Source organism: Penicillium lagena (genome assembly GCF_028827675.1).
Source record: "Penicillium lagena strain IBT 129212 chromosome Unknown utg000008l_segment0_segment0, whole genome shotgun sequence".
Classification (NCBI taxonomy): domain Eukaryota; kingdom Fungi; phylum Ascomycota; class Eurotiomycetes; order Eurotiales; family Aspergillaceae; genus Penicillium; species Penicillium lagena.
In genome coordinates this window covers 2,887,667-2,913,590 of record NW_026623229.1, presented here as the reverse complement: position 1 = coordinate 2,913,590, position 25,924 = coordinate 2,887,667, and the positions used below count along the sequence as shown (strand labels likewise).

Below are 25,924 nucleotides of genomic sequence, written 5' to 3'. Positions count from 1 at the left end.
CGAAACCGGCCTACAACGCCGTAATTTTCGCTTACGCCATACTAACTTGTCTCCCATCGATATAAATTGTTTCCTGCATCACACGCAGCCCAATTAGCAATAAGATCTGTAAAGCACGCATCCCCACCAATACAATCACCGATTGTTGGCAGAGTAGGATCGGTTCTCCAAAAGAAATACATCGGGGCTCCTGGTATCACATAATTGGCTGCGTATCTTGGAAGGCAATACAATCTCATTGGCATGTTGTATCGGCTGGATAGTGTGAAGGGTTAGTGGTTTATTTTGAAGAGAGGGGTGGAAAACAAATAGAGCTGATTGGCGTCGAGCATTATATCTTTTTGGATATCGAGAAGTACAGTTGTGCAACCCAGTAAAAACGTGGAAAGTAAATGCTCACACCTCCATGGCACATGACAGTACTTTGAATGAAGCTGACCGTTCTTAAGTTGCTTAGAAATTTCAGGTATGTGTTCTTGGGAAAGTCTACAGAATAACACATGCCTCATTGCCAGTCCCGTACTTCCCAGGATCAAATCCTCTCCGACGGTCCCCCTTCGCGACTCCCTGACGCAACGTATCAAAACTAGACCGCAGCCACGTTGCACGATCAGACCAGTTAAAGTCAATGAAGTCGAGTTGATACTCAGCCATAATGGTCTCTATACGAGCCAATTGCTGTGGATCATCTGTTGCCGCCCATGCCGGCACAAGACACACCGCAGCATACCCGGATCCTAGAGGCCGGTGACAGGACACTGACTCTGCGATAGTTATAATTTCATCACAAAAAGCACTCGCCTCTTCACATAGGAGGGAATTTGTGGCGTCGAATGCACGTAAGAGACAATTTAATATGAGGGATAGCGAGATGATAAGACAGCATGCTGCCTGGTAGCGTGCATATGCAATAACTGTTGCAGAGGAAGTAGATAAATCCATACCTGCTCGCCGTTGAATCAGATGATTGATCATTCTATAAGCATCGTTGCGAAGTAACTGGTAGGTTGCTGCGATTTCGTGATGGTGTATATCTGGAAACCGCATAAACTCTGATATCCGGCCCATTTGGCATAGTTTGGTCGTTGGTTTTGGAGAATCACCAATATTGTTCACAGTGCTGCGGCGTGAAAAGACAGCTGCTTGTTCCCAGAAACGTGCATCTAGTTTGATGTTTGGATTGGTGATACTTTCGAAAATCTTGGGATTATTAACAATTATCCATGTTGACTTTGGGAGTCACGTACGACAGGGATACACAGTGTCGTGACCAGGTCTGCATCAAAAGTACTTTGCCACTCGCGTAGAGCAGCGGCTCTTAGTATGTGTGCCATGGCTTCTCCGTGGTTTGGATACTTGTGATATAATCCGAGCCAGGCCTGAGGGAAAGTTAATTTAGTTACTCGCTCAGAATAGCAATAGGACACACTTGGCAAATCACGATTAAGTAGATGGCGCATAGCGTATTAGACGTCTGCGCTTGAACAGGATCATCTAAACATGATCTTAGGGCGCGGAGGGAATGGTTGTAGCGAGTCAGCACATTAGGCGGATAGTCCCGAGTCTTTAAAAATGGGAAAGCACAAGTCAGAGCGTCCACAGCAGCGTCTAGGGCTGGGTTACTTCCTAATCTTTGCGGGATGTCCCGTAGAAAGGTACCGTATGTGCTCAAATCATAGCGGAGATCGGTTATTTCCAATACCGACACAAAGGCCCGAATAGCTGTGACTGATTCGTTACCCGGTGGCCTCGCAGGATGTCCAACAACGGACATGGCACTCTGGGTCCTCGTCGCCATCGAGGTCATTGTATGCACCTTGAACATATACCGCTGCTGACCGCCGCCAACACAGGCAATATTCAGTCGTACACACCGTGAACATGCAGGTCTCAGTTGGTCGCACTATGCACATCATATTGTCAACAAGAGCAGGACGTGCCACGGAGCAAGCAAATCAGCGAACTTTTTTCTTCTGCAGGCGACAGGCATCACAGCCTCGACTAGATGGAACGCCCGGCATTATCAACGACCATGAGTCAAAAAGCAAGAAGAGCCCTGAGAATCATCTAAAACGGGAGGCATGAGGCGCTGGAGCGGTCCGTTTTATCATTTGGGGTCCGGAAGCGAGCCCCACAGCTGGCAGCGCACGATATATCCTGATTAGGCGTAGCGTATATGTGGCGTAGCGTATATGTGGATCGGCATAGTGTGTTAGCTGAAAAGATGTTTAGACCTTGATCAATTGCTCTCTACTCTCAGCCTTACTCTCCCAGTAGATACTTAGCCCTTAAATATCTTGTAATTACAAGGTAGTCCCAAAATGGTGTTGCATTTTGCTCACGTCGCCGTTGTAGACCCATTGGCATGAACTCTCACTCGTTAATATCTGTATCTTCCCTCGGACCCTACATATGCCCCAAGGCCAAATCAAGACACTTTCGGCTCTCTTCCACCAATGACGGCTCCAGTTCCCTCTTATTGAAGCAGATGCAGACGAACAATACATAATTGGCTTGTGCCAAGGCTCATATCCCCTACAGCGCCGCTAGGAACCTAATCGATTGGCTTTTCGTTTCACACCGGACGCTATCTGACGTAATGCCGATCAGGGCTTTTCATTGTTGCAAAATGAAACAGTTGCCAACCCCTATGAAGTTAGCCTACCCAAATATTACACTGCCACAAGCTTGGCATATTACGCCTGACGGGCCAGCGCATAGTGATTCCCAACCCGGAAATGGTGATCAAGTTTGAATAGTTTAAATAGCTACGGGTTGTAAAACTATTTCGGTCACGAACAGAACCCATTATTCTCGAGTTGATATCTGCATACTTTTGTCAATTGGTAATTGTTCAGCTGAGATGTTTCGTCCCGCAAATTTTTTCCTGGGCCTTCTCTCCTTCGCGTCAGGGAGTTCTCTTGTGGAAGCAATCGGCAAGATCGAGTGGAAAGGGCCATGTTCGATGCATAATCAGACTGCCCCTATGATCTGTGGTACTCTTGAAGTCCCGCTAGACTACACAGACTCGAGCTCCCAGAAGACTCTGACTCTACAGCTTGCTAAGATAGCCGCCATCGAGAAACCACGCGGGAAGTCAGTTCTACTCAACTTTGGTGGCCCAGGAGAAGACTCCCTGACCTCCCTGGCTGGTATCGGAGCTGAGTTTCAAGCGTAAGTCAGATAATGGTAGGCTATAAGAGAATTTTACTAATATGTGTAATAGTATATTTGGTGGCCATTCCGACCTCATCACCTTTAATACTCGGTATTTCCCAGATTCTTGGCCATTTCAGAATTAAACTAACCTAACAACCCAATAGCGGTGTTGGTAGTACCCTACCGTTTTCATGCTACAACAGCGCGGCGGAGAGAATTACTGCACTCATGGAAGCCCCGATCTATAGCAATGCGTCTGACACAGCTCCAGGGTCGGCGTGGGCGGCAGCAACGAATTATGCAAATACATGCTATGCGCGTATGAACGAAACCGGTGGTCTTGTTGGAACAGCTTTCATTGCGAGAGACATGATGCAGATCGTTGACGCACTCGACGAGGATGGTTTGCTGCACTATTGGGGTGAGTGAAGTTGAGGATATCAGAGAATCTAAATAACAATCGGCCAGGCTTCTCGTACGGTACTGCGCTAGGAGCTACTGTTGCAGCGATGTTCCCAGACAGAATGGGTAGGGTAATTCTGGATGGTGTGCTGAACCCGTACGAGTATTATCACGGATAGTAAGTAGCGGTACCCTTAAATAGAGAATCGGACTAAGAATGGCTGTCAGTGACAACCAGCAGCTTGCTGATAACGATGAAGTCTTTGCCGGATTCTGTTCTGCTTGTCTCGAGGCCCCTAAACTCTGTCCGCTGGCTTCCCTAGCCTCATCGGGACCCGACTTGAAAGAAAAGCTATACCAGATGTTAGAAACTATCAAGTACCACCCAATTCCGCTTGGCGCAACGCTTATGGATTATATCGAGGTCAAGGGAACACTGTTCAATGACCTCTATAATCCAATCGACTGGCCAGCCTTATCGGACGTACTCTACGCAGTGATGAACCGAAATGTAACCGCACTAGCTGCATATATGAGGTCTCAGGGCGGCGCATCCACCGCCCAGGATTCGCTCCAAGGGATCAAATGTGGCGACAAGACTGTGCGAGCATCTAGCTTTGAGCAATTTAGGCCTATCATGGAGAGGGCGTACCAAACGAGTCGCACTTCGGGCGACGTGAACGTCCACGTCAATATGGAGTGCGCGCAGTGGAAGATGTCGGCTAAGGAGCACTACATGGGAAACTTCCGTGTTAAGACGGGTAACCCGATATTGTTGATTGGCAACACCTGGGACCCGGTGACACCCTTCGAATCAGCGCAAAACTTGAGTGATGCTCTGGAGGGGAGTGTTCTTCTGCAACATAACGGATACGGAGTAAGTATGCTCGTTTATTGTATTCTTTTTTTCAGGCTAGCTAACGCAGAGTACTCAGCATTCCTCTGTCGCGCAGCCATCCCTCTGCACTGGCATGGTGGTGCGGGAATATTTCCTACATGGCACTCTGCCTCCAAAAGGGAAGGTTTGCCAGCCGAGCATCCCGCCCTTCTCGCGCAATGACTGGAAGAACGTATTTCCGCAGCCACAGGTGGGAGGTGGATTGGAGAAGGTTTTGTTGAATGCGATGATAGGGCTGCGCCAGAAGATGTCACGCCAAAAAGGCATCTAGGAAATGTGAGTTGCTTTTTGGAAATCAGAAGAAAACATGACTTTCTCGGCCACCCATGAGCAGCAATAGTGGAACAGTTGTGTGCGTGGCTGGTGCCCGCCGAGTCTGGGTTGTCCATCGCAAATTGAGAATATAAAATTTCAGTCCAGTTATTCTCCCAGTTCTCCCGAAAGAAAATCCTCGTTCCACTTCTCAGTGCCTTGAGAATCTTGCTCTGAACTATAAAGTAGTTATCTACGTTGTTCCACAAAGCCCTGTGTTTCCTAGGGAAGAGACTGAAAACCGACATGGATTGCGAACAGTTTGTGCCATGCTTCGCAAGGCACTGCTGCCATTGTAATTAAAGATGACCATTTATGGGTCTTCCTGACTTCATGTGCAAGTGCAGTGGAAGAGATGACGAGCGTGTATTATCGATATAATAAGAAACTCATGGTGAACAACCGGGTCATAGTGCGGGATCCGGAAGAAGACGCCACTCTGACTCCAGGTGCTTAGTACCTACTGACTTTAAGGGAGTTAGTTCGAGAACGTTATTTGAACGCAAAATCTCCCGTAAGAGTGAGATCAGATACCTCCATTGTTGTGTCGGTAAACGATCACAACAACGCGACCTAGCCTAGCGATTTGATGGCCTAGGTATTGATTAGGACGACTGTTGAAAAGCAGCTACTTAAACGGTGCCGCCTATATTGTCACGGCAAGATACTGAGATTGAGAATACCCTGCAACTACAAAGAGGATTATTATTTCTCCAGAGCTAGAAGGGACAAGGGAGAGAAAAGAGCAAAAAAGGTATTACCACGTAGAAGTTAGAAGTGGGCGGGTACGACGCAGTGACACGATCGGGCGGAAGGTGCGCCACTCCCTTATGGGATATGTTAGTCCTTATCCTTTACTCGTTAATCATCTAAGGTTATTAAAACTCGTTATTATTGACAACTTAACAAAGCGGGCTAGATAGAACAGCAAGTTCTCCGTGCGTTGAATTACGATTTCAATGAAAACTTCCATTGGATATTGCATGGTGGGACGTATCCATATTATTATTACACGAAACAGTTTCATTTGCCGAAGCGTGGAAATTCGACGAACCAAAATATGAGCTAAGGATTTAGCACTTGTGAGAAAGGTGCTAACTAGCAAGCCCTCGCTCGAGTGTGGGGTGATGGATAGAAGTAAGACTACTCTGTCTACCGATTTATCGCAACTGGTTTAATTGAGAAAAAGATCTTCTAGTGAGAACCCCACAAGCAATCCCTCTCGCCCTATGTCGTCGACTTAGTAGAAGACGTCGAGCGTCACTTCTCACCGACTGCTGGGACCACATGTCCTTGTTTTCTCGAACTTTCTCGCGGGAACACGAGACTAATCCTGTTAGTTTCGACAGTTTATTGAAGCCTTTGCGGAGATGACATACTCTAAACAACTCATCTAGCTCCTGGAAAAATGGGAAAATTAATATATCACTTGTCAATAAACTTGAGAGACATACCTCAAGAGAACGATTCTATGGAAAAGAAAATATTAGCCTATTGTAATAATGATGTGAAAAATAGCTCACCTTGGTTTCGGGCAACACGAAGTACACCAACACCGAACACATGAACGCAATCGCTCCAAAAACCCATCCAATATTTGCACTGATGTCGTTCAAGATGTAAGGCACGCAGAAAGAAACTATAAATGCCGAAAATACACTGTATACTTTGTTAATTTCGAGGCCAGGGTGGTGGAACTGGGTTGTATGTACTTCAGAGCAATGCCCAGTGACAATGTTTTAGCACGTAAAGGTGCGGATCCCACTTCGGCCGCAACCTAAAGGAGACATTGTAAATCAGAATCCCACTACTTAAAGTGATATTGCTGACTTACCGTGAAAGCTAGAGGGCCCCAGGTGCTATTTTGTGTTAGTATCAATCTGTCTTATTGTGAAATGGGTTAGAAGCCATACCCAGAGTAGATAAAAAAATATAGCATCACCCCTGCCACCAGGCCGTTTGCTTCTGACGTGGTAGGGTTCTTTTTCAGTCCCAAGCCAGCAACAACAAACAAAAAGATCATTTGTCCAATGCCACCCCAAATCAATACGCTTCGTCGGCCTATGAAATCACTGAGGAGCATTCCCAGCAAGCAACCTCCCCAACCGAGTGTCGCCGATCCAATATTATAATTGAATGCCTCACTTGAGAGACCGACAGAGTCATAGAATTTTGGAGAGTCTGTATAGATTTTTAGTATATAATTCGATCATTCGGCGGCAGGAGGAGAAGACCTACACCCAGAAACAAAACCTTGGCCGCAAAGCTGTTGCAGAAATAGTAGAGACGATGCGATAAGCGTTCGACGAAGGTTAACACCTTCCTGCGAGGATGAAGTTAGAGTGCAGTCATGCTGTAGAACTCTAAATCGGTGTCTTACAAATAATTGAACCCACGAGCCACTCTCCATATCTGATTGGATCACTTCCCGAATTGCCTCGACTTCCCTTCGTGTAAGTCCAGCTTGGACATCAGCTTTTGGACGAAGCCTATCAAGAACTTCAATAGCCTCTTCGGTTCGATCTTTGCTAATGAGCCATCGGGGCGAGTCCACTAAACACCGTCAATAAGTAGGCTTTATCAGAGTTAGCTGACTGACCGATCAGGAAATTCCCAAAGAATATCAAGACAGGAATTGCTGCTTGGAATGCCACAGGAACAATCCATCTGTTTATGGATTAGTGAAACTCATAATTTAATCTATTTTGAATTCACCCAGATCTTTGCTCCACGCTCGCATATCCCCGATTCACTCCGGAAGCCAGAATTTGGCCAATCAAATTGAATAGTTGTAGCGATCCAACAATCGTGCCGCGGATGGATGCGGGTGAGATCTCCGATTGGTAACCACTGTTTAAGAATGCCAATTGTCAGGGTGAGTTGCTCTCTGAAGCATCTTATTTCACCTACGTTGAGGTCACCTCAGCAAGCCCCACACTAACAGAACAGTTAGCAAAAGGTGAATGCAAAAATGGCATTGACCAACCTAAAATAAACGACAATCCTGCCCACAATAAACTGCTCGATGTGCCGCGAGGTGGATTCGAGTATGATACCAATCCAGACAATTATCAGTAAAATCCAGATAGCCCATCGATGACCCAAGCGTTCAATAATCCGTGGCGCGACCTAGAGTCTCTTCCAGTCAGTACCAACATGCAAGCTTTGAACAAGGGCATACCAAAGACCCAATCAATTTTCCCGCAAATGCCGTAGAGGATGTGTACGATGCTCGCGCAGCAGACAGAGCCCATTTTCCGGAGCTGTCCTGGCTCCCAAACTCTGTCGCAAAACTCGGCATGCTTTGGACACCAGAAAAGCTTGTTGTCTCATACCCGAATATAATGTTGATTTGGGCTGTGACCATCCAGCTCAAAAAGAGGATGGGGGTCATCTTCTCGAATAAAACCTTCCTGGATATGCCCCTCGAAGAATTATTGGGTGGAGCCGTGCCGGCCAGCTCCTTAGGTAAACTCGCCATGTTCGTAGATAAGCGTGTAGAGTATATCACTTGGACAAAGGGGTATAAGGCAAATTATGAGCTCAGAAACCAAATTAGAGAATATGTCGGCTTTTGGCTGATTATATGTTCTCTGGATGTTCGGATGTTGCAACCGGAATCGCAATTGATGGTCCACATGGCGAACGACCAAACGATAATCCGGGGTCGTGGCGCTCGCGCTGTTCTGGACCATTGTTCGCGGAGCTCGCGCGGCGCTAGCCCAACAGATTACGGGAATCATAGCTACGGACTGGGATGAGCTAAATACTCCCAATATGTTCAGAATTTTCTATTGAGTCATCTTAGAAGGGCTTTTGTCACAGGAGATTAAAATATTGACCTCAAGTTCACCTGCTTGTTTCTACGAATTTGGTCGAGAGTGAAACGTCAACATGGGCTCCGACAGAAAACGGCCAAACTTTTTGGTCATCGTGGCTGATGACATGGGCTTCTCTGACGTTGGGTGCTTTGGCGGAGAGATACAGACACCTAATATCGACAAGCTAGGTCAGACAGGCATTCGATACACCGGGTTCCATTCAGCTGCAGCATGCTCGTGAGTAGTTGTCGCTCACAATAAGAGGATGGCGCTCCTTCGATGCTAACCGAGCTTCAAGACCTACGCGAGCTATGATTATGACCGGTACAGACCATCATATAGCGGGCTTGGGCAATCTTGTTGAGTTCACCAACTACACTGGCTGGTCTCGATTTGAGGGCGAGCCGGTTACGGAAAACCGGAAGTTTTACGATGCAAAGCCACAACGAGGTTCGGGACTTTTGATGAGTATATACATGATGGCTATTCTGACAAGCGCATACAGGCATCCCGGGCTATGAGGGCTACCTGAATGAGCGCGTCGTGGCTATCCCTGAGATTCTTCGTGATGGAGGCTATCACACCATGATGGCGGGCAAGTGGCACCTCGGGCTCAAGCCGGAACGAGCTCCCCATGCTCGTGGGTTCAATCGGTCATTTGCAATGCTTCCTGGGAGCTCCAATCACTTTAACTATAGACCCGAGGGAGAGTATGCTACCACCCCGATGAAATCATTCTGTGTTATGTCTCCTGGGCTCTCTGCTAACATGTGCTTCTTAGAGTGAAAAATGGCACGCCGCAGTTTCTGGACACAAGCCTGATTTGCTTGCACCATGAGAATGGCAAATACATAGATCTTGAGGATCTGCCCAAAGACTTCTATTCGTCTAATGCCTATGGAGACAAAATTGTCGACTACATGGACGAGTGGCACCAGGGAAAGACACAGAAAAATGAGTCTTTAGACAAGCCTTTCTTTGCATATTTGGCATTCTCTGCTCCGCATTGGCCTTTGCAGGCACCTAAAGAACACATCCAAAATTACCGTGGAGTCTACAACGAAGGTCCTGAGGTTCTTAGGCAAAAGCGTCTTGCAAATTTAATCAAGTTGGGCATGATTGAGAAGGATACTGAAGCCCATCCTGTGGTGGACGACCGCGTTGAAGGGTGGGATGACTTCACTGTTTACGAAAAGGAGATGTCGTGTCGGTCAATGGAGGCATATGCCGGGATGGTCGAGGTATGTTATTACACGTACAAAAGTGACGCAGAATAACTGACCGAGATCTATCAGTGTATTGACAAAAATGTTGGCAAAGTAGTTGACTACCTGGAGGAAATCGGCGAGCTCGACAACACATTCATAATGTTCATGAGTGATAACGGTGCTGAGGGAGCAGCCTACGAAGCGTATCCTCTTGTCAAGGGGCCGTTGCTGGAGCACATTCGCAAATACTATGACAACAGTTTCAACAATATTGGTGCCGCCAACTCTTTTGTCTGGTATGGTCCGCGTTGGGCGCAGGCTGCCACGGCTCCCTCTCGCCTGTACAAACTGTATACGACTGAGGGTGGAGTACGTGTTCCTTGCATCGCACGCTACCCAGAGTATCAAGCTGCAATTAAGCACGAATTTGCCACAGTCATGGATATTGGTCCCACAATTCTCGAAATGGCAGGTATAGAGCACCCAGCGCCGACCTACCAAGGCCGTGAGATTGCAGCGATGCGTGGAAAAAGCATGCACGCCTGGCTCAAGGTCTGAAATTCCTCGGTGTAATTTTTAAACATGAAGGTTGACCAAAACTTGACAGGGCGAAGAAGAATCGGTTCACCCCAAGGACTTCGTACAAGGATGGGAACATGGGAACTCTGTGGACGGGCTGCCATTCGTGTTGGGTCGTGGAAAGCGGTATTCATTCCTGCACCCAAAGGGCCACATTGTTGGCAGTTGTATGACCTGTTAAAAGATCCTGGGGAGATCCACGACTTGAGTAATGTCAAATCCGACAAACTGACCGAATTACTCAAGCACTGGGATCAGTATGTTCAAGAATGTGGCATTGTTCCCTTGCATCCGGAACTGGGCGCATATTTGGAAGCCACTGAGGAACAAATGGAGGTTAGAATGCCTCGTGCTTTGGCATACCAAGTTACTGACCAAAGTTTTGCAGGAAAATGCGTGGATTGAGTACGAATACTGGAAACCCGGGGGGTTGGTTGATCGTGAGAAGTTTTTCCGAACACCTAAACGTCTTGGTACAAGATAAACATCATGTGAGACTATGTGTGTAAGGAGTCCGTTAGGTAACCTTATGGTCATCGCATGGAAGATGTCAACTCTGATCAACTATATAGTGCTCGCGTTGCAATTTAAGGGCAAGCATGACTAATGAATAACGAAATGACTGTACTGTAGGAGTAGGGATGCTCTATGGTAACATTATCCATGACAACAAATACTAAGTACGCAGCTGATGACAATCAGACTTCGTTGCCTAAGGAAAGTTCTCGGTTAAAACAGTAATTTTATCCGTCACCCGAGCTGCGCGATCGTCCAGTCTCTCTAACTAATCGAAACTGTCTCTACTGCGTCTTTTAGCTCCAATCCCAGTGCTGTTTTGTAAGAATGCGGAAAGCCATAGAACACTTCGAGAAGCAACTTCGAGATTCTAATTAATAGGAGCCTATACCATGCCTGGATAAATTATGTAGACTTGTCCTATATAGACACAAAGCACTGAAAAGCCATGCAGAACGTGTCCATTCAGTGTGTTATTTTACTAAGGCACGGCGTATCTAGGCAGACTTCTAAATATTGTCCATAATCAAGACTAGATCTTTTCAGAAAATCATTTGTTTTGGCGATGGCTTCTATAGAGGCTTCTGAATTTACGATATAAATTAATGTATTTTTAGAGAGTTCTAGTTCCTCACAAGCTAACTTAGAATATTTCGAGTGTAGCGAGGCCTAACCAAGAACTGCAGAAACTACAAAGCATCCGCGACTTACATGGGCTGCCTGCTGTTCTTGCAATCTGACATGAGCCCGCCATTAATGCTGCCCTGGCCGTTGATCATTCCGCTAGCCTGTAACCATTTTCATTCGCATTGAGCCTAGCCAACGTACAGTGAGGGCTGTGCGTCGCTCGTACTTCTTTATTTTAGGTCACACAGTGTTTAATCTCAATGTATGTACTGGCTCGCCAAAACACCACGGTACAGGGTCACTCGGAGGCATTGAGGAGGAAGTTGATTGAGCAATATTTGTTTTGGTGAGACAGGTGGTGGGTTGAGTGATTTGAGAATGATTGCCCTGCAGCCAACAAACCGGGAGATTAGTAAATTTTTCAGGGTAACGTTATTTGATTTGTACATCGTAGTTCGGAGCTCCACTGTACTCCAGAGAAACAAACTCATCAGCTCGGCCAGCTGCTCGAGCTCCGCGAGCTCCGCGAGCTCCGCATGCCCCAGGAAGGTAAAAGCTGATTCTTCCTCTTCGGGGATATCACGACTCCGACCATAATTATCGCGTGCTAGGACAGTAGACTTATAAATACTACTTTCGTGGCATGATTAGGATGGACAAGCGACAGCGAACTCCGAAGAAGCTTTCTCTGATATTTTCAGCAATTCTCGGGTTGAACGAGACCAATAGGCACTATTCGCCACAATGAAGCTTTGTGGCTTACTTGTGTTAGCCGTGACTTCACTGGCAAGTCACATATCTTTGCCTGCATATCCCCTGGTAGGTCAAGATATACAATTTTCATGTTTTCGTCCAATTTCAAGTTTCGAGGCTCAAAATTGGGGCTCGCTCTTTGATTTATCCTGATATGCCTGCTGTTTGTTTTTCTCGCGTCGCGACTTGAATTGCTGATCTCGAGCTTACACCAATAAGGCTGTAAAATCTCCATACCTGTCCTGTACGTCACAAGCCTCCATATCAGACTAGAGTGATTTGGCATAGCCGTTGGAAATCTATCCAACTTGTGGCTAATGTTACTCCATAAACAACATACAGCATGGCTACGTTGTAACCAGTCAGCCGATGTCCCCTCAGCTACGCCTATCTTCTGGACTGGTGAACCGTTGACATGGCAAATTATGGCTCGTGTCAACGACCATGCTTATTGTTTATTTGGATGCGCCAATGCTCCCCTCGAGATGGCTAGGCAGATAGACATTTCATTCACATCCACACGGACTCTCATCACTCTGGAGGCTGGGTCAACTCAGTTTCTGCTGGACTTTTTCTCACCGGTTTCTTTGACTGACTACGTCCGACAATCAATTCCATACAGTTATCTCAATATTGGTGTTCCGCATAATCCCAGCATGTCAACCATCGATATCCTGACTGCCATTGATGATACCTGGACATCCCAGCAACCGAACACCCAGGTCAATTTACTCAAAAGCGACGGAGGCTCTCTCATATTTTCATTGGGAGGCAAGAGCTCTTACACATGGGCGGAAAACAGTGACATGGCTACATGGGGACTGGTTAACCTGGCCGCGGACACAAAGGCGACTAACCAAGTCACCTATCAGGTGGGCAGTGTCAATGATATTGCAACCCAGTTCAAAGAAAACGGCACCTTAAATGGCGGGTATACTAGCTACCAATCTGGTGACCTAGTTGCTCTTGCGTACCATATAACGACCCCGAGGTCGAAATTCTCATCGGCATCCGTCACGTTTGCTATTGGTCTAGAACAAGACAATGCGTTCAACTGGCTCGGTGAACCACAGACTGGGTACTACCAAGCAACATTTAGTAGTACTGAGGACGTCGTGGATCATTTCTTCGATGATGTATTTGCTGCTGATGCGGAGGGAATCGCACTGGATCAAAGAATCACAGACCTTGGAGCTGAAATATCATCCAACTATTCGGATATATTGGAGTCGACAATTCGTCAGATGTATGCATCCTGATCCTTTTGTTATAAAACTTGATATCGATATGGGCTAACTGCTCTCGTAATAGTTGGAGCGGGTTCCAGATCCTCATACCACAGGCTAGCAAAGATACCACCAAGGCAAAAGCCTGGATGAAAGAGATCTCTACAGATGGAAATGTACAGACAGTGGCAGATTTGTTACCGAAGTCTTTCCCGGTATTCTATGCGCTAGCCCCTGATTATATGCGTCTACTTCTCGAGCCACTGATGGAGTATTCATTGACATGGCCGGCCGAATTCGGTTTCCATGATCTCGGAAAACGTACCTTAACCTTCTTAGCTCCCACGTTTTGGTCTTTGATAGCATAGCTAATGACGTATGTCAGATTATCCCAATGCAACTGGTGAGACGGTTGCTGCAGAAGAGGCCCTCATAATTGACCAAACATCTGTGCTGCTCTGGATGGCTTACGCATACCAGCGAGCTTCCAGAAACACAGAGTGGGTGAAGCCTTATTTGCCGGCTCTGACAAAATTCGCGGACTATCTGGTCATCAATGGATTGTACCCTGCCAAACAAATGTCTTCGACTGATAGCATTGCTCCAACAGCAAATCAGACCATACTGGCAATGTACGCGGCCATTGGACTCACTTCCTTTGGTGCCCTCACAGAGCAGTCTAACTACACAGCAATTGGAAAGAACTTTGCGTCTGTAATTCTGAAGCTGGGAACAGACTCCAACGACACCCATATCGTCGCTCACTACGGTGACCCGGATACTTCATGGATCAGCACATATCCCTTTGCTTTCGACAAAATGCTAGGGTTAAACACTTTCAATGAATCGACATATGAGATGCAGTCAATGTGGTATGAAGGCCAGCTACACACCTATGGGATTCCGTTCTACTCGGGTGTCGATTATACGGTAAGTGAATTTATGGCGTGGTGCGCGGCAACTTCGTCTCAAAGTGTGAGCGAAGCCCTCATAAACGGTATCCACGCTTTTCTGACGGATGGAATGAACAACGTACCCGGACCGACAGTATGGTTTGTTACCGGTTCACAATCCGGCGAATGGAAGTCGAGCATTGCTAAGTCGACCGGTGGATCTTACTTCATGCCACTAGCTGTCAATATGTATCAAAAAGCCTAAAAAACAGAGGTTACTAGAAACGACGTCTTGTAACTAGGCTTGTGACACTGGGATCCGCTCCACCAGAATCTGGACAAGCTAGGGCGGGTTCCTTGCTCTAGAGTCTAGGATATGGAGATTGCTACCCATAACTGCTATTTGGTACGACCTAATGGGAAGATACTATTGAAAATTGTGTCCAAAAGTAATCATGATGCCTATCTTACCAACAAGTTCATCAACGATAAGATGTGATTTTTTGAACTCAAAGTTGACAAAAGTCGGGTTCTGCCTCGTGTAGCGGGCAATATCTGGCTCTCGTGGATGGAATGATACCCTGCGTTATAGAGGACTCCAGCATATAAGTCACCTTCTTCCAAGCGTAGGGCCTACAGGGTTGTTTTCCTCATGGGACAGCGACGTTTTGGCCCCTCAACGTTCCAGGAAGAAAAGTCTAGAGTATAGAGGTATATTTATTCTAGAGAACGAACAGTCTTCCAACCCGAAGATGTCTGCATGATTGGTGATAGAATTTACTAATGCAAACAGGAATTCGGAATATTATCAGAAATACAGTAGTACTGTAATTTGGACATATGTGGAACGTATCCCTTGACAAATTCTCTCAATATCTTGCCGTATCTTCAAATTCCATCCATGCGATAAAGAAAACCTCCATAATCAAAGAGGATGAGACTCTTTCCAGTTACTGAGACTTTGGCCTTTAGCATCATAAAATGGTTTCTCTCCATAAACAGCTGTACGCGTTCCCTCACGCTCTTCCACGTTGTAGCCCCCAGGGACAGCTCGATGAACGACGACACGATTATCCCAGAAGGCGACGCTGCCGGGCTCCCACTTCCAGCGAACAGATAGATCATCCGCGGAATGGAGATGTTCCCGTAAGAAGTTTAAAGTATGTATGGCCTCTTGGTTCTTCAGTTCGGAGATGTGGGCCACAAAGCTGGGGTTGTAGAAGAGGGACTTAAGATTGGTGACTGGGTGAGTACGGACCTATGATCAAGGATAAATTAGTATTAAGGTTTTGTTCTGCACCTGCCAAAGGACTTTGGAACGATACTAGTGGATGCTCGGTTCTGACCGGATACCGGAAAGTCTGCGCACCGTTATTGACAGAATCGAGAAAATATTGCTGGTTCAGTAGGTCAGTAACTAGGTTTCCAAAGCGATCGGCACCGTAGGAAGACTAAATGAACCATACCTCCGAACTATGAACTCCATGTAGTCCTTCAAGTGTCTCTTGAAAAGTTGGGCTCAACTTGTCATATAGAGCTGTCTGGCTGGTAAAGATCGTATCGCCGCCTGGTAGAAAATGAGTTAAAAAAATGAATAGGGACCTTAGAACATACCGAATTCTGGAGTCTTGACAACCCGTAGTAGGGTATAGGCCGGAGGGTTGATTTCGAACGAATGGTCAGAGTGGTATTCTCCACCTCCGGTGTGCCCATGTTTGCGGATATCGCTGCTCTCATTTGTTAGCACGCTGTACGCATCTACGGCTTATATTGGACCCGTACCCCCCACGACCGAGGATTGTGACATGACGTGGATCGACTTGGTTTGGATCACGATCTTGCTGAAATGACGTTCAGTCTCATAGTATAGATGTGCAGGAGTCTCCATTTCAGATACATACAATGCCATAATGCTCGGTAAACTCATGCTGCTGCTCCAAAGTGAGGTCCTGGTCTCGGAAAAAAACAACACCCCGCTGTACAAGAAGTCAATGAAAAGCCTCATCTTTTGTTGAGAAACAAACTGTCGGAAAGAGATCAAACTTGCCTCAGCTACCAGGAGTGCAAGATCATCTTTCTGTTGTGGGGTGAGCTGATTAAGCTGGACTGCTACAAGCTCCGTTCCAATGTAAGGAGTCAGATGTTTGACTTGAGAAGCTGCAGAAAGGAGAGCTTTTTTCTCGGGATCAGCAGAGAAAGCCCGATCTTTAGGAGGAGTAATTTCAGTCAGCGGAGGGTTCTCTGCCTTGAAGGAAAAGATTTTCTCCGAAAGACCGGTGAGCACAGTGGTACCCATATTACAAAATATCGTCGGAGATTGTGTATCTATTAGGTTCACGGTAATAGAAAATTTGGATCTTATGTCTATATGTCAGGTATGCCTACTTTATAAATGTCAATCCATCTAGTCAAGTTCTACAGACTAAATGTTCAAGAATGATGATTTCAAATCATATTGCGTGCTATAAATATTAACAAGCAAATCTTGCGATATTCATAGAGAGGATTTTCTATTTGCGGCTAGATTTCACCGCATTGACGAGTCAACGCGTCGCGATAATTCGCCATCCCGTGAAGTCGTGATTGTACCCGTGCATTATCTCATTATTGGGTAGCACAAGAAACGGATGTTCCTTTTCAGAGATCGAAATTGCAACTAGGCGCATTGACCTCGCTTCACATAACCGCCTTTTGCGGCTGTACTGTGGTCAGGTCCGTTGATATTGTTAGCGTGGTACTTCCATCCCTACTCGATGACTAAAATACTGCCACTTTTCTAATACAACCAAATGTAATTAAACGACTGTAATACAGCAATTGCTATTAGTGAGGTGTATGCCCTCCCTGCGCGTCAATAACTACCTGACAGCGGGCCTGCATTAGATCGATCGGTTGATCTAGAAATGCTATAGGTATTGCATCCCATCCCAATCCGCTCGTACGGCTTCACGTAATTGGTCATAGGATAGCTTGGGATCGTAGGACTTTAAATATCGATCCCCTATCCAACCCTTCATCCAATTCCAAAGTTGCTCGATTGGATTTAGATCAAGAGAATAAGGAGGCCAATCAATAGGGAATATCCTACGCTCATGTAGCTCCTCGATTGTTAGGAACCCAAATCCGACGATGATAAACCGATGTTACCCAAGTTTCATCGGTCCAGAGTATTCTCTTCCATTGATCGCGTGTCCAACTTAAGCGGAGTGTCCGAATACGTTCAGAAAGGGGAGGCTTTCGAAGTGCCTTATACCGATGATATCCACGCCTAGCAAGAGCCTTTCGCAAGGTACTCTCTGAGACCGGAAGCTCTAAGCGTTCCATAAGCTCTTCATAAGTCATACGTCGCGTTTCTTTTGATTGACTAATAAATTCCATAACTTCATCGGCCTTGTCGTCGGAGAGCTTCTGGCGTTGACCCCGAGCCTTACGAGGGGTACGCCTCTCGTCGTTACAAGCCTTCTAAACCTGGCGCTGTGTAATGCCTAATTCCGATGCAATTTGGGCATAGGGATAATGCTGATCGCGTAGGGTACGCGCTGCAATACGCGTATCGCGAGAGGCCCTATTAGAATGCGATTGAGGGGTCTGGGGCGTTTGCTGGGAGGCCATTTTGTAGATGTCGGCAGGTAGGTAGGTGAATAGGTAGTAGGGGAGGGGGGGGGGGGTAGAATAATAATGATTTGGAAGAAAGAAGGGACGAAATAGTAGGGTATTGACACTAGTCATAATTAGGAAGGCGGTTTAAGTATGCATAGTCATCAAGTAGGGATGGAAGTACCACGCTAACAAAATCAAGGGACCTGACCACAGTATGATTGCGACAGATATGATGCAATTTCGTAATTGCAGGGCTCAATATACAACCCTTAACAACAAAAGCCGAGCGATCTAAACATCGCATCTTTCAGAATTCATCACTTTTCACAATGGCGGCCTCGGACAAAGCTCCAGATGCTAACACCATTGGCACAAGTAGCAGCGATAGCCAAAGGCAACATGAGCTGGATAACTTGATCGACCTAAGGGAAGAGCTGATCAATCTATCCCAAATTGATTTAGTTCTTGCAAAAAAGATGTCTTTGATAAATGCTGCCATTGATGAGATTGGTATGACTCCATTCCAATGGAAGTTGTTTTTCATGAACGGATTTGGGTATGCCGTGGATTCTGTAAGCATTAACCAAAATTGATACGATGACGGAGTTACCTAATTTAGTGAGGCAGCTCCTAGTAGTTTGCCAAAATATCTCGCAGGTTGCTGTGGATCAGGAATATCGCAGCGGCAATGCGAAAATACAAGGCGTCTCACTAGCATCCCAGATTGGGTTGCTCGTAGGTGCTGCTATCTGGGGGTTCTCCGCGGATGTGATTGGCCGCAAGCTTGCATTCAATACCAGTTTGCTTGTGAGTGCTATATTTGTTCTTATTGCGGGTGCGATGCCCGATTATGTCTCTTTTTGTGCCATGTGAGTCACTCCCCGTCTCGCCACGAGATATGATATGAAGCACTAATACGGACTAGGGTTGCTATTTACTCAGCTGGAGCCGGCGGAAACTACATCCTCGATGCAACTAACTTCCTGGAATTCCTTCCGACTGCTCATTCCTGGCTTGTGACTGCCATGGCAATGTGGTGGGCGGTGGGATACACGATCGCAGGTTTGTTTGCCTGGGCATTCATGAGTAACTTCAGCTGCGATCCAGATGCCACGATGGAAACATGTCGCCGCTCTCAAAACATGGGATGGCGATACCTCCATTTTACTTGCGGTGGTCTGGTCGTAGTTATGAGTATTGTTCGAGTTTTGTTCATTCGGATGGTGCAGACGCCAAAATGGCTGATCAGCCAGAACCGCGACGATGAGGCGTATCAGATTCTCGTGAACTTGTCCGAAAAATACAATCGGCCCTTTAATCTCACTCTTCAGCAGCTTGAATCACAGGGACAAGTCATCGACACCGAGAAGTCAGCCTGGTCGAAAGTCCGGCTTGTTAGCCATATCTCTAGCCTATTCAGCACGCGCCGGCTCGGCTATTCCACTGTGGTGATTATCCTGAACTGGCTAATTATTGGAACAGTCTCGCCGCTCTACGGCCTTTTCCTGCCATTCTACCTCAAAATGCAGGGGGCCAAGACCGGAGACGACTCCAACTACACGACCTGGAGAAATTATGCAATCAACCAAGTCGCCGGGCTTGTTGGCCCCGCAATCGCCGGATTTCTAGTTCAAACACGCTTGTTTGGCCGCAGGGGAACGCTAGCCATCGGTGCTGCTATCACCACTGCACTTCAACTGGGCTATACGCAGATCAAAACACCAGCACAGAACTTGGGCTTATCGGCTGCTATCAGTGGCGCATCCAACATCTACTACGGTACTATTTATGCGTATACTCCTGAAATCCTTCCCGCTGCTCACCGTGCGACTGGATATGCTATTTGTGTGGTTTTCAATCGGGTTGGGGGTATCGTGGGCGTGCTGGTTGGCAGCTACGCCAATGTGAACACGGTCGCACCGCTGTTCATATGTGCCGGCTTATATGGAGGTTTGGTTGTCACGAGTCTCATGCTTCCGCTCGAGAGTCGCGGCAAGAGGACAGTTTAGAGGAGTAGATATGGTCGACTCCCAACAACCGAAACGAAGGCTTTGGCAGAATTGTGATAACTCATTATGGATATTGGGAGATGTTATCAGACTTTCCCCTTGAGGTGACTTTTTATGGTGAACAGAATGTGTAATGGCTCTCCTCGCAAATCTTAAGCTTACCGGGGCCTCATTCAATTCTCTAAACGTAATATTTACATTATACTTGTTCCATGGCGTTGGCAGAATGGCCTAGAGAAACTTTCCACGCCAGCCAATGGATATCAGTCAAAAACGAACTAAAAATATGCATATTGCCCAATCTCAATAGCGTGATATTGGGAAATAATGACGATATGGGGATATGGGCTAGTGAACCAAAGTACGATATCTCTTGGATGTCGCTTATTTCTATTTTCTAGGAACAATTTTCGCTCTGTTCACTCCCAGCATGACAGTAACGGGTACAGCTAAGTTCATCCCGGAGTCTATCCCTGTGTTGGTCGTGGGTGCTGGTCCCGTTGGCCTTTCTCTAGCTATTGAGCTACGGCTGCGTGGAATCGAGGTTGCAGTCATAGACAAAGATCTGGAGATCTTGAACGGACATCCAAAGGGCCGCTCAAACGATCTTCGTACTTTAGAGCACTTCCGTCGCTGGGGCGTCAGTGATGAATTACGCAAGTGGGCCTGGCAGCCGCCAAATCCCAAACAGCAGCTGGCTATCACAGAATCCCTTGTGCGGCGACCACTCGGTGCATTTCCGCTTCGATATGGCAGGGATGTGGACGAGTCACGAGATCTAGCAGCAGAACCGTCCCTCAGTGTGCCCCAGCCTATCACCATGCGAGTTCTGCAAAATCGTGCCATTCAATTAGGAGCCTTTATTTTCCGAGGTTGGAAAGCAGCGTCGGTTCAACAGGATGACAAGTGTGTCATGGTTGAGCTCCACTCCCCAGATGGCGGTATTCGTTGGGTTACCTCTAGCTATACCATTGGATGTGATGGTCCCGGTAGCTTGCTCCGAAAGTCTGCAGGGATCAAGCAAAAAGATACCGATCCTATTGGACAAAACTTGAGCTACGTGGTGCGGTCGGAGGGGCATCGAATCAGTGATCTGATCAGCTCTCCCGCTCACAATGCCCTGGGAATGCTCCTCGCACATCCTCGATAATCAGCATCCTCGGGGAGGAGAATTGGGGCTACAGTATTATGGTTCCCGATGGACAAGTTCTCGCTGAAGATGAGGTTCTGTCAGTCGGTCAAGATATCCTGGGAGTGAAAGCAAAAACTGAAAATGATCAGCCGATCGTCATACAGGGTGTTTACTCGCGTGGGTGAGTCGTATCAAACTCGTCAACTCTTCATCGCAGGTGATGCCTCTCATCTGTGTCCTCCGACAGGGGGATATAACAAGAACGTTGGTATCGGTGATGCAGTCAATCTTGCCTGGAAGCTCGCTGCAGTTTTAAACAGCTGGGGAGGGGAAAAATCGCTGCAAACTTATGACATTGAGCGCCGGCCTGTGGGAGAACGGGTTTCTCAATCAGCTATGGATCTCAGCCATTCTTTGAGAAGGGTGGCTGAAATTTTCAAGGAACTACCCTCTCTAGAAAGCAGGACAAGCGAAGAGCAACGATTTCGAAGGGCCCAGCTTGCCTATGAAATGAGCTACCCAGAATGGAACACCATTGGGTTTTCACTCGATCAGCGCTATGATACGTCGCCCATTATCATTACTGATGATTGGGAGAGTGCACCATATGACGGAACCAGGCTCTGGCACTATGCGTCGCCTGGTCATCGCGCACCACATCTGTGGCTTACCGACGGTTCGCCTTTACTGGATCATTTTGGAAGGGAGTTTACACTTCTGGACGTAGGAGCTGTGGAAGAGAATGTCGAGAATATACTCAGCGCCGCTCGTCAAATTGGAATACCCTTGAAGAGGCTACAACTGCCTGTATCAGTTGCTCGAACGAAATATCCAGCGGAGATTACGATTATTAGACCTGATCAGTACATAGGTTGGCAGGGATCTCAGTGCGATGATCCCTTATTGATGATTGATAAGATCCGGGCGCATGATTGCCATGGTCTGACTGCGGGGGTTTGACTAGTACTAGACATGTGAAAAATAGCGCGAAGCCTGTCCCAAAGATCGTCTACTGTTCCTCTGGTCATGTCCTGTTCTTGCATTTCTCAAGGGGCAGTCTATTTTCATAGAAATCTGACGTGTCAGAATTGTTCTACGGGCTTCGAGCTCCCATTTCTATATTCGTTTCTACTGGGATAGCCAGTAAGGTCCTGGAACTGGCGGAGGGAAAGAGTTGTCGAGTATAGGGTTACAACCGCGCAGCGTTGGGGGTCCGACTTTAGGGGGCGATTATCGTTACTCTCGTATTTCAAGTTGTGTTCCGATGCTGAAAATAAAGTTTCAAACAGACGAGAGCTGTAATGCTATGAATTATTACTGATGTAAAAAAATTCAGCCTCCCCGTGTCGTCGTTCCAATACAAGCATCCCTCTCTACTCAAGCAACAATTTACCTCCTAAATTTCTGCAAAATGGCGCGAAACATGAATCCCTGGCAGCACTATATCAAAGAGCGTGGATTGGAACGTGAGCCTACAGTGGACTGGTTGACGAGAGAATACCTCGACAAAGGACGTTCGGGAAAAAGAGCGACAAGGGCGGGCTATATCCGGCTGCCTGAAGACCCACAGGTTGTTCTATTTGAACAGATCGTGGCGAGTATCCAACGCGATGTGTGCTGTATCGGGCAAACGATAATCATCTTGTGTGGACTTTTAGGTACAGTACATCTCGAAATTGGTGTCACCACCTACACCCTTCGATTAATCCACAAATCCTAATTGCCAAGATACGCCAGTTTAATTTGGGGGAATTGCTGCATTCCTTACACACAGTAACCAAGAGATATGGCAGGGTGTTTCATTTGCGCCTTCGATAAACTTAGCACTGGTACGCGCAGATCTTTAATTAACTTCGCAAAGCACGAGCTTATACAAGACATGATCCGCTGTTGCAAATGGCATAGGCTGTGGGCTTAAATAACCGTACTATCATAAAATAACTTCTAATGCACGGACATTTGGCGGGGTAATTGCGAGCTCTGCCGTATACCCGGGGGCGCACAGCTAGCTTAAGGCCTTGTGGGCTCTTGGCGACCTTCTGCTATTAGAGATTCCAGTGGAGGTGACGATAGCTGGTAATCTGAATTCGGTTCCGGACTCCCATACTCGGAGTTGGTACTGTCGGAGTACGGAGTGATTGGCAGCAATTCTGCCTTAAGAACCTAAGACCGAGTATGGTCGAAACTGATCGTCCAAAGCAGAAGTAGCGATTGTACAACATCCCTCCGTTCTTGATCACGCGCAAAGACAATATCCGGGCATTGTGGTCTCCGGCTCCTAAAGATTCCGCACAATCTCGTCCTGCATGTTCCCGAGCACCAAGCCTATCAGACGCTTCTTTTCACCCATGTGTTATTTATAAGAACTGTGGCGTCCGGCCTCCCTAATAGCGCCTATTTGGTCTGCGTTAAGTGCGAACCTTTCGGACCTTCTACGCATTGAACAATTTGGACGGGTGTCTTCATTGGCGTCAAAGCTCAAACAAACTAAGAAAATGGGGCATCCGGAAATAGGATCGCTTTAGCAGTTTCACACCCAATCACGATTGAGATTTGACCCATGATGTTACATTCAGCAACGCAGACATTCTTGACTAGTTTTAGCTACATATGTTTTTCCTAGGATTCCGCAAAAGCGAAGTTCCGTTCCCACGTGCCTCGTATTGCGAGACTACTTTACTACTTTGCATTTAGACTATAGCTTTAGTCAAGAGATTTAAGTCCTAGAAGATCTAAATAGGTATAGCACATTTTAAACTTTTCATCTTGCTGGCTGGCGCTCAAGGATGGCAATGCTTTTACTAATTCTAATCTCCAAAAACTTTCGGATATAAAAGCTACGTTGAGGTACTTATCCTTGTGTTCTACAGATCTACAATCAATCCCAGGTTTTCTGCTTTCAATACTATCGTACACTCCTCCTACATGAAATCCTCGACAATGATGAGTCCGAAGTTCATTGTGTCGATTATGCTGCTGGCCGCTACCACTGTCACTGCTCAATCTACTGTGTACCTTATCCGCCACGGGGAGAAACCTTCCAGCGGAAACGGCTTGGATAGTCAGGGCGAGGAGCGTGCTCAATGCCTTGTGAACGTGTTCGCTGCCAACTCCTCTTACAACATTGGCCACATTATGGCCGAAACCCCCCAGTCTGGTATGTCAATCTGTTAAATTTTTGAATTTCTTGGCTTCAAATGGGTCAAGAACGAAGAAGAACAAAATCCGTGGCTCATTGGACAACTTACTAATTTAACTCAGATGGTTCGCAACAGCGCCCATATGACACGGTTCTTCCTCTCGCAGAGAGCCTTGGACTTACCGTTGACACGTCTTGTGAGCGTGACGATGCTGATTGTGTCCAGAATGTTGTTGATAGCTACACGGGAGCTGGTAACATCCTTATTTGTTGGGAGCACAATGAATTGACCGATATCGTTACTGCTCTTGGTGACAATGATGCGCCTTCTTACCCCGACGATAGGTATGGGAAAAAGCGACCTTAAATTAAACGATATTATCTGACTATGAATTTAGTTTCAACCTTATTTGGACCGATCCATCCCCTTACACCTCTATCGTCAGTGTGACTAGCGAGGACTGCCCTGGTTTGGATGACTAGGCTGAGGATGTATATGCCGCTTTGACGTGCCTGCCGCCTGGTCGAAATGAGGTTATTTTGTGTTTTTTATTTGCCAAAAGAACGATTGGAACTTGTGCCAAAGTCCCCTGGTTAGTAAAGCGCATAGTTATGTTTTCTACAAGATCCAAGTAACCAAAGGCGTAGATGCTGCTAGACCAAGGCGTCGGTGTCAATACGGACGGTGGAGGATATGGCAGTGTACTCCAGACTGGATCTTTTGGGCAATGAATTTAAAAGTAACTTATCAAGTACGATATAGGAATACGTTAGAGTCCGACGAAACAAATGTTCCGACGTACTATGTACGCAATGTAGCAGATCAGAAATAGATAGGTTTCTCGTTAATGAAAATACAACAGGCTGTATAATCATTGAACGAACCAGGTACCTTCCGTTACCTTCCGTTTGGGTGAGAAGAGAGGACAAACAGTATCTTAGGCTTGTCGGCAGATATGTTGAAGTTCGTGGCTGCAGATTATCGCTTCGCAGTTTGGTTTACCTCGGTATTTGAGAAAGATATGATCTTTGATTAAAAGGGTTGGCTACGTTATGAAGTATTGCAATACATTTGGTTGTCGACAGCACGGATAGACCCAGTTTTCCTTAACGTAATTACTCCGTGGTAATCTGGAGTGGGCAGAATGCGATGGCTAGGCCTCAAAAGGATCCCCTTTGTCAGAGTACATCTACCGCATTCAGCATACCGCTCTAACTTTCACAGAAGATGGTCTGTGTCTTATACTCTTAGCATATGACTTTCAAGATCGGCATGATTCACTAGGTGAACCCATGGATCGACTAGACGCAAGAGGGATTGAAGTGTGTATGTGCAATTATCTGCCTCAATTTTTGTATGGCGCCTCAGAAATCTACTAGCCAGCGTCCGTAACCATATGTTAAGATGCTGGCAAAATTCTTCTCGATTCAAACATCAAACATTGGGTCCTAGTCCGTCTGAGCTGGTGCATGTTCCGAGAGGCGACAAAGCGACAAATTACGATCATTGGTCGGACATCGGAAAAGCGAGCCTAGGGTTGTTACAATTCCGTAATAACCACTCATGCTGCCTTTTGCAGTACCATTGAGCCAATCACGAGAGATATATTGCAACCCAGCTCAGTAGTGCGCAAACGTGGTCTGACGGAA

General features: G+C 46.6%; 9 protein-coding genes across 9 annotated transcripts; 6 read left to right on the top strand and 3 right to left on the bottom strand.

Moving 5' to 3' along the window:
- Positions 1-486: 486 nt before the first annotated feature.
- Positions 487-2,021, bottom strand: N7510_011794 (Zn(II)2Cys6 transcription factor domain-containing protein; the record flags this gene model as incomplete). The annotated part of the gene is made up of 4 exons (XM_056983718.1): positions 487-1,200; positions 1,248-1,379; positions 1,430-1,903; positions 1,965-2,021. The coding sequence occupies 4 exons, from the start codon at positions 2,019-2,021 to the stop codon at positions 487-489; spliced, it is 1,377 nt and encodes a 458-aa protein (XP_056829212.1).
- An 842-nt stretch (positions 2,022-2,863) lies between these two features.
- N7510_011793 (alpha/beta hydrolase) lies at positions 2,864-4,730 on the top strand (the record flags this gene model as incomplete). The annotated part of the gene is made up of 6 exons (XM_056983717.1): positions 2,864-3,174; positions 3,227-3,268; positions 3,324-3,580; positions 3,628-3,739; positions 3,790-4,438; positions 4,497-4,730. 6 exons carry the CDS (start codon positions 2,864-2,866, stop codon positions 4,728-4,730), a joined length of 1,605 nt encoding a protein of 534 aa, XP_056829211.1.
- Positions 4,731-6,038: 1,308 nt separating this feature from the next.
- On the bottom strand, positions 6,039-8,252 carry N7510_011792 (sugar transporter; the record flags this gene model as incomplete). Its single annotated transcript, XM_056983716.1, has 14 exons — positions 6,039-6,098; positions 6,151-6,171; positions 6,226-6,240; positions 6,295-6,373; positions 6,430-6,548; positions 6,606-6,630; positions 6,685-6,952; positions 7,010-7,094; positions 7,152-7,324; positions 7,371-7,438; positions 7,487-7,621; positions 7,682-7,708; positions 7,758-7,900; positions 7,953-8,252. 14 exons carry the CDS (start codon positions 8,250-8,252, stop codon positions 6,039-6,041), a joined length of 1,518 nt encoding a protein of 505 aa, XP_056829210.1.
- A 413-nt stretch (positions 8,253-8,665) lies between these two features.
- N7510_011791 (arylsulfatase) lies at positions 8,666-10,986 on the top strand (the record flags this gene model as incomplete). The annotated part of the gene is made up of 9 exons (XM_056983715.1): positions 8,666-8,829; positions 8,891-9,042; positions 9,098-9,302; positions 9,374-9,833; positions 9,888-10,352; positions 10,415-10,505; positions 10,564-10,715; positions 10,768-10,852; positions 10,952-10,986. The coding sequence occupies 9 exons, from the start codon at positions 8,666-8,668 to the stop codon at positions 10,984-10,986; spliced, it is 1,809 nt and encodes a 602-aa protein (XP_056829209.1).
- Positions 10,987-12,931: 1,945 nt separating this feature from the next.
- On the top strand, positions 12,932-14,659 carry N7510_011790 (glutaminase; the record flags this gene model as incomplete). Its single annotated transcript, XM_056983714.1, has 3 exons — positions 12,932-13,521; positions 13,587-13,822; positions 13,887-14,659. The coding sequence occupies 3 exons, from the start codon at positions 12,932-12,934 to the stop codon at positions 14,657-14,659; spliced, it is 1,599 nt and encodes a 532-aa protein (XP_056829208.1).
- A 660-nt stretch (positions 14,660-15,319) lies between these two features.
- N7510_011789 (TauD/TfdA dioxygenase family protein) lies at positions 15,320-16,690 on the bottom strand (the record flags this gene model as incomplete). Its single annotated transcript, XM_056983713.1, has 7 exons — positions 15,320-15,652; positions 15,741-15,791; positions 15,861-15,961; positions 16,009-16,121; positions 16,177-16,235; positions 16,296-16,370; positions 16,451-16,690. 7 exons carry the CDS (start codon positions 16,688-16,690, stop codon positions 15,320-15,322), a joined length of 972 nt encoding a protein of 323 aa, XP_056829207.1.
- A 1,633-nt stretch (positions 16,691-18,323) lies between these two features.
- Positions 18,324-20,003, top strand: N7510_011788 (major facilitator superfamily domain-containing protein; the record flags this gene model as incomplete). Its single annotated transcript, XM_056983712.1, has 3 exons — positions 18,324-18,566; positions 18,622-18,863; positions 18,920-20,003. 3 exons carry the CDS (start codon positions 18,324-18,326, stop codon positions 20,001-20,003), a joined length of 1,569 nt encoding a protein of 522 aa, XP_056829206.1.
- A 430-nt stretch (positions 20,004-20,433) lies between these two features.
- Positions 20,434-22,095, top strand: N7510_011787 (uncharacterized protein; the record flags this gene model as incomplete). Its single annotated transcript, XM_056983711.1, has 3 exons — positions 20,434-21,066; positions 21,105-21,232; positions 21,300-22,095. 3 exons carry the CDS (start codon positions 20,434-20,436, stop codon positions 22,093-22,095), a joined length of 1,557 nt encoding a protein of 518 aa, XP_056829205.1.
- A 1,965-nt stretch (positions 22,096-24,060) lies between these two features.
- N7510_011786 (uncharacterized protein) lies at positions 24,061-24,757 on the top strand (the record flags this gene model as incomplete). The annotated part of the gene is made up of 3 exons (XM_056983710.1): positions 24,061-24,292; positions 24,397-24,619; positions 24,673-24,757. The coding sequence occupies 3 exons, from the start codon at positions 24,061-24,063 to the stop codon at positions 24,755-24,757; spliced, it is 540 nt and encodes a 179-aa protein (XP_056829204.1).
- Between the last annotated feature and the right edge of the window lie 1,167 nt (positions 24,758-25,924).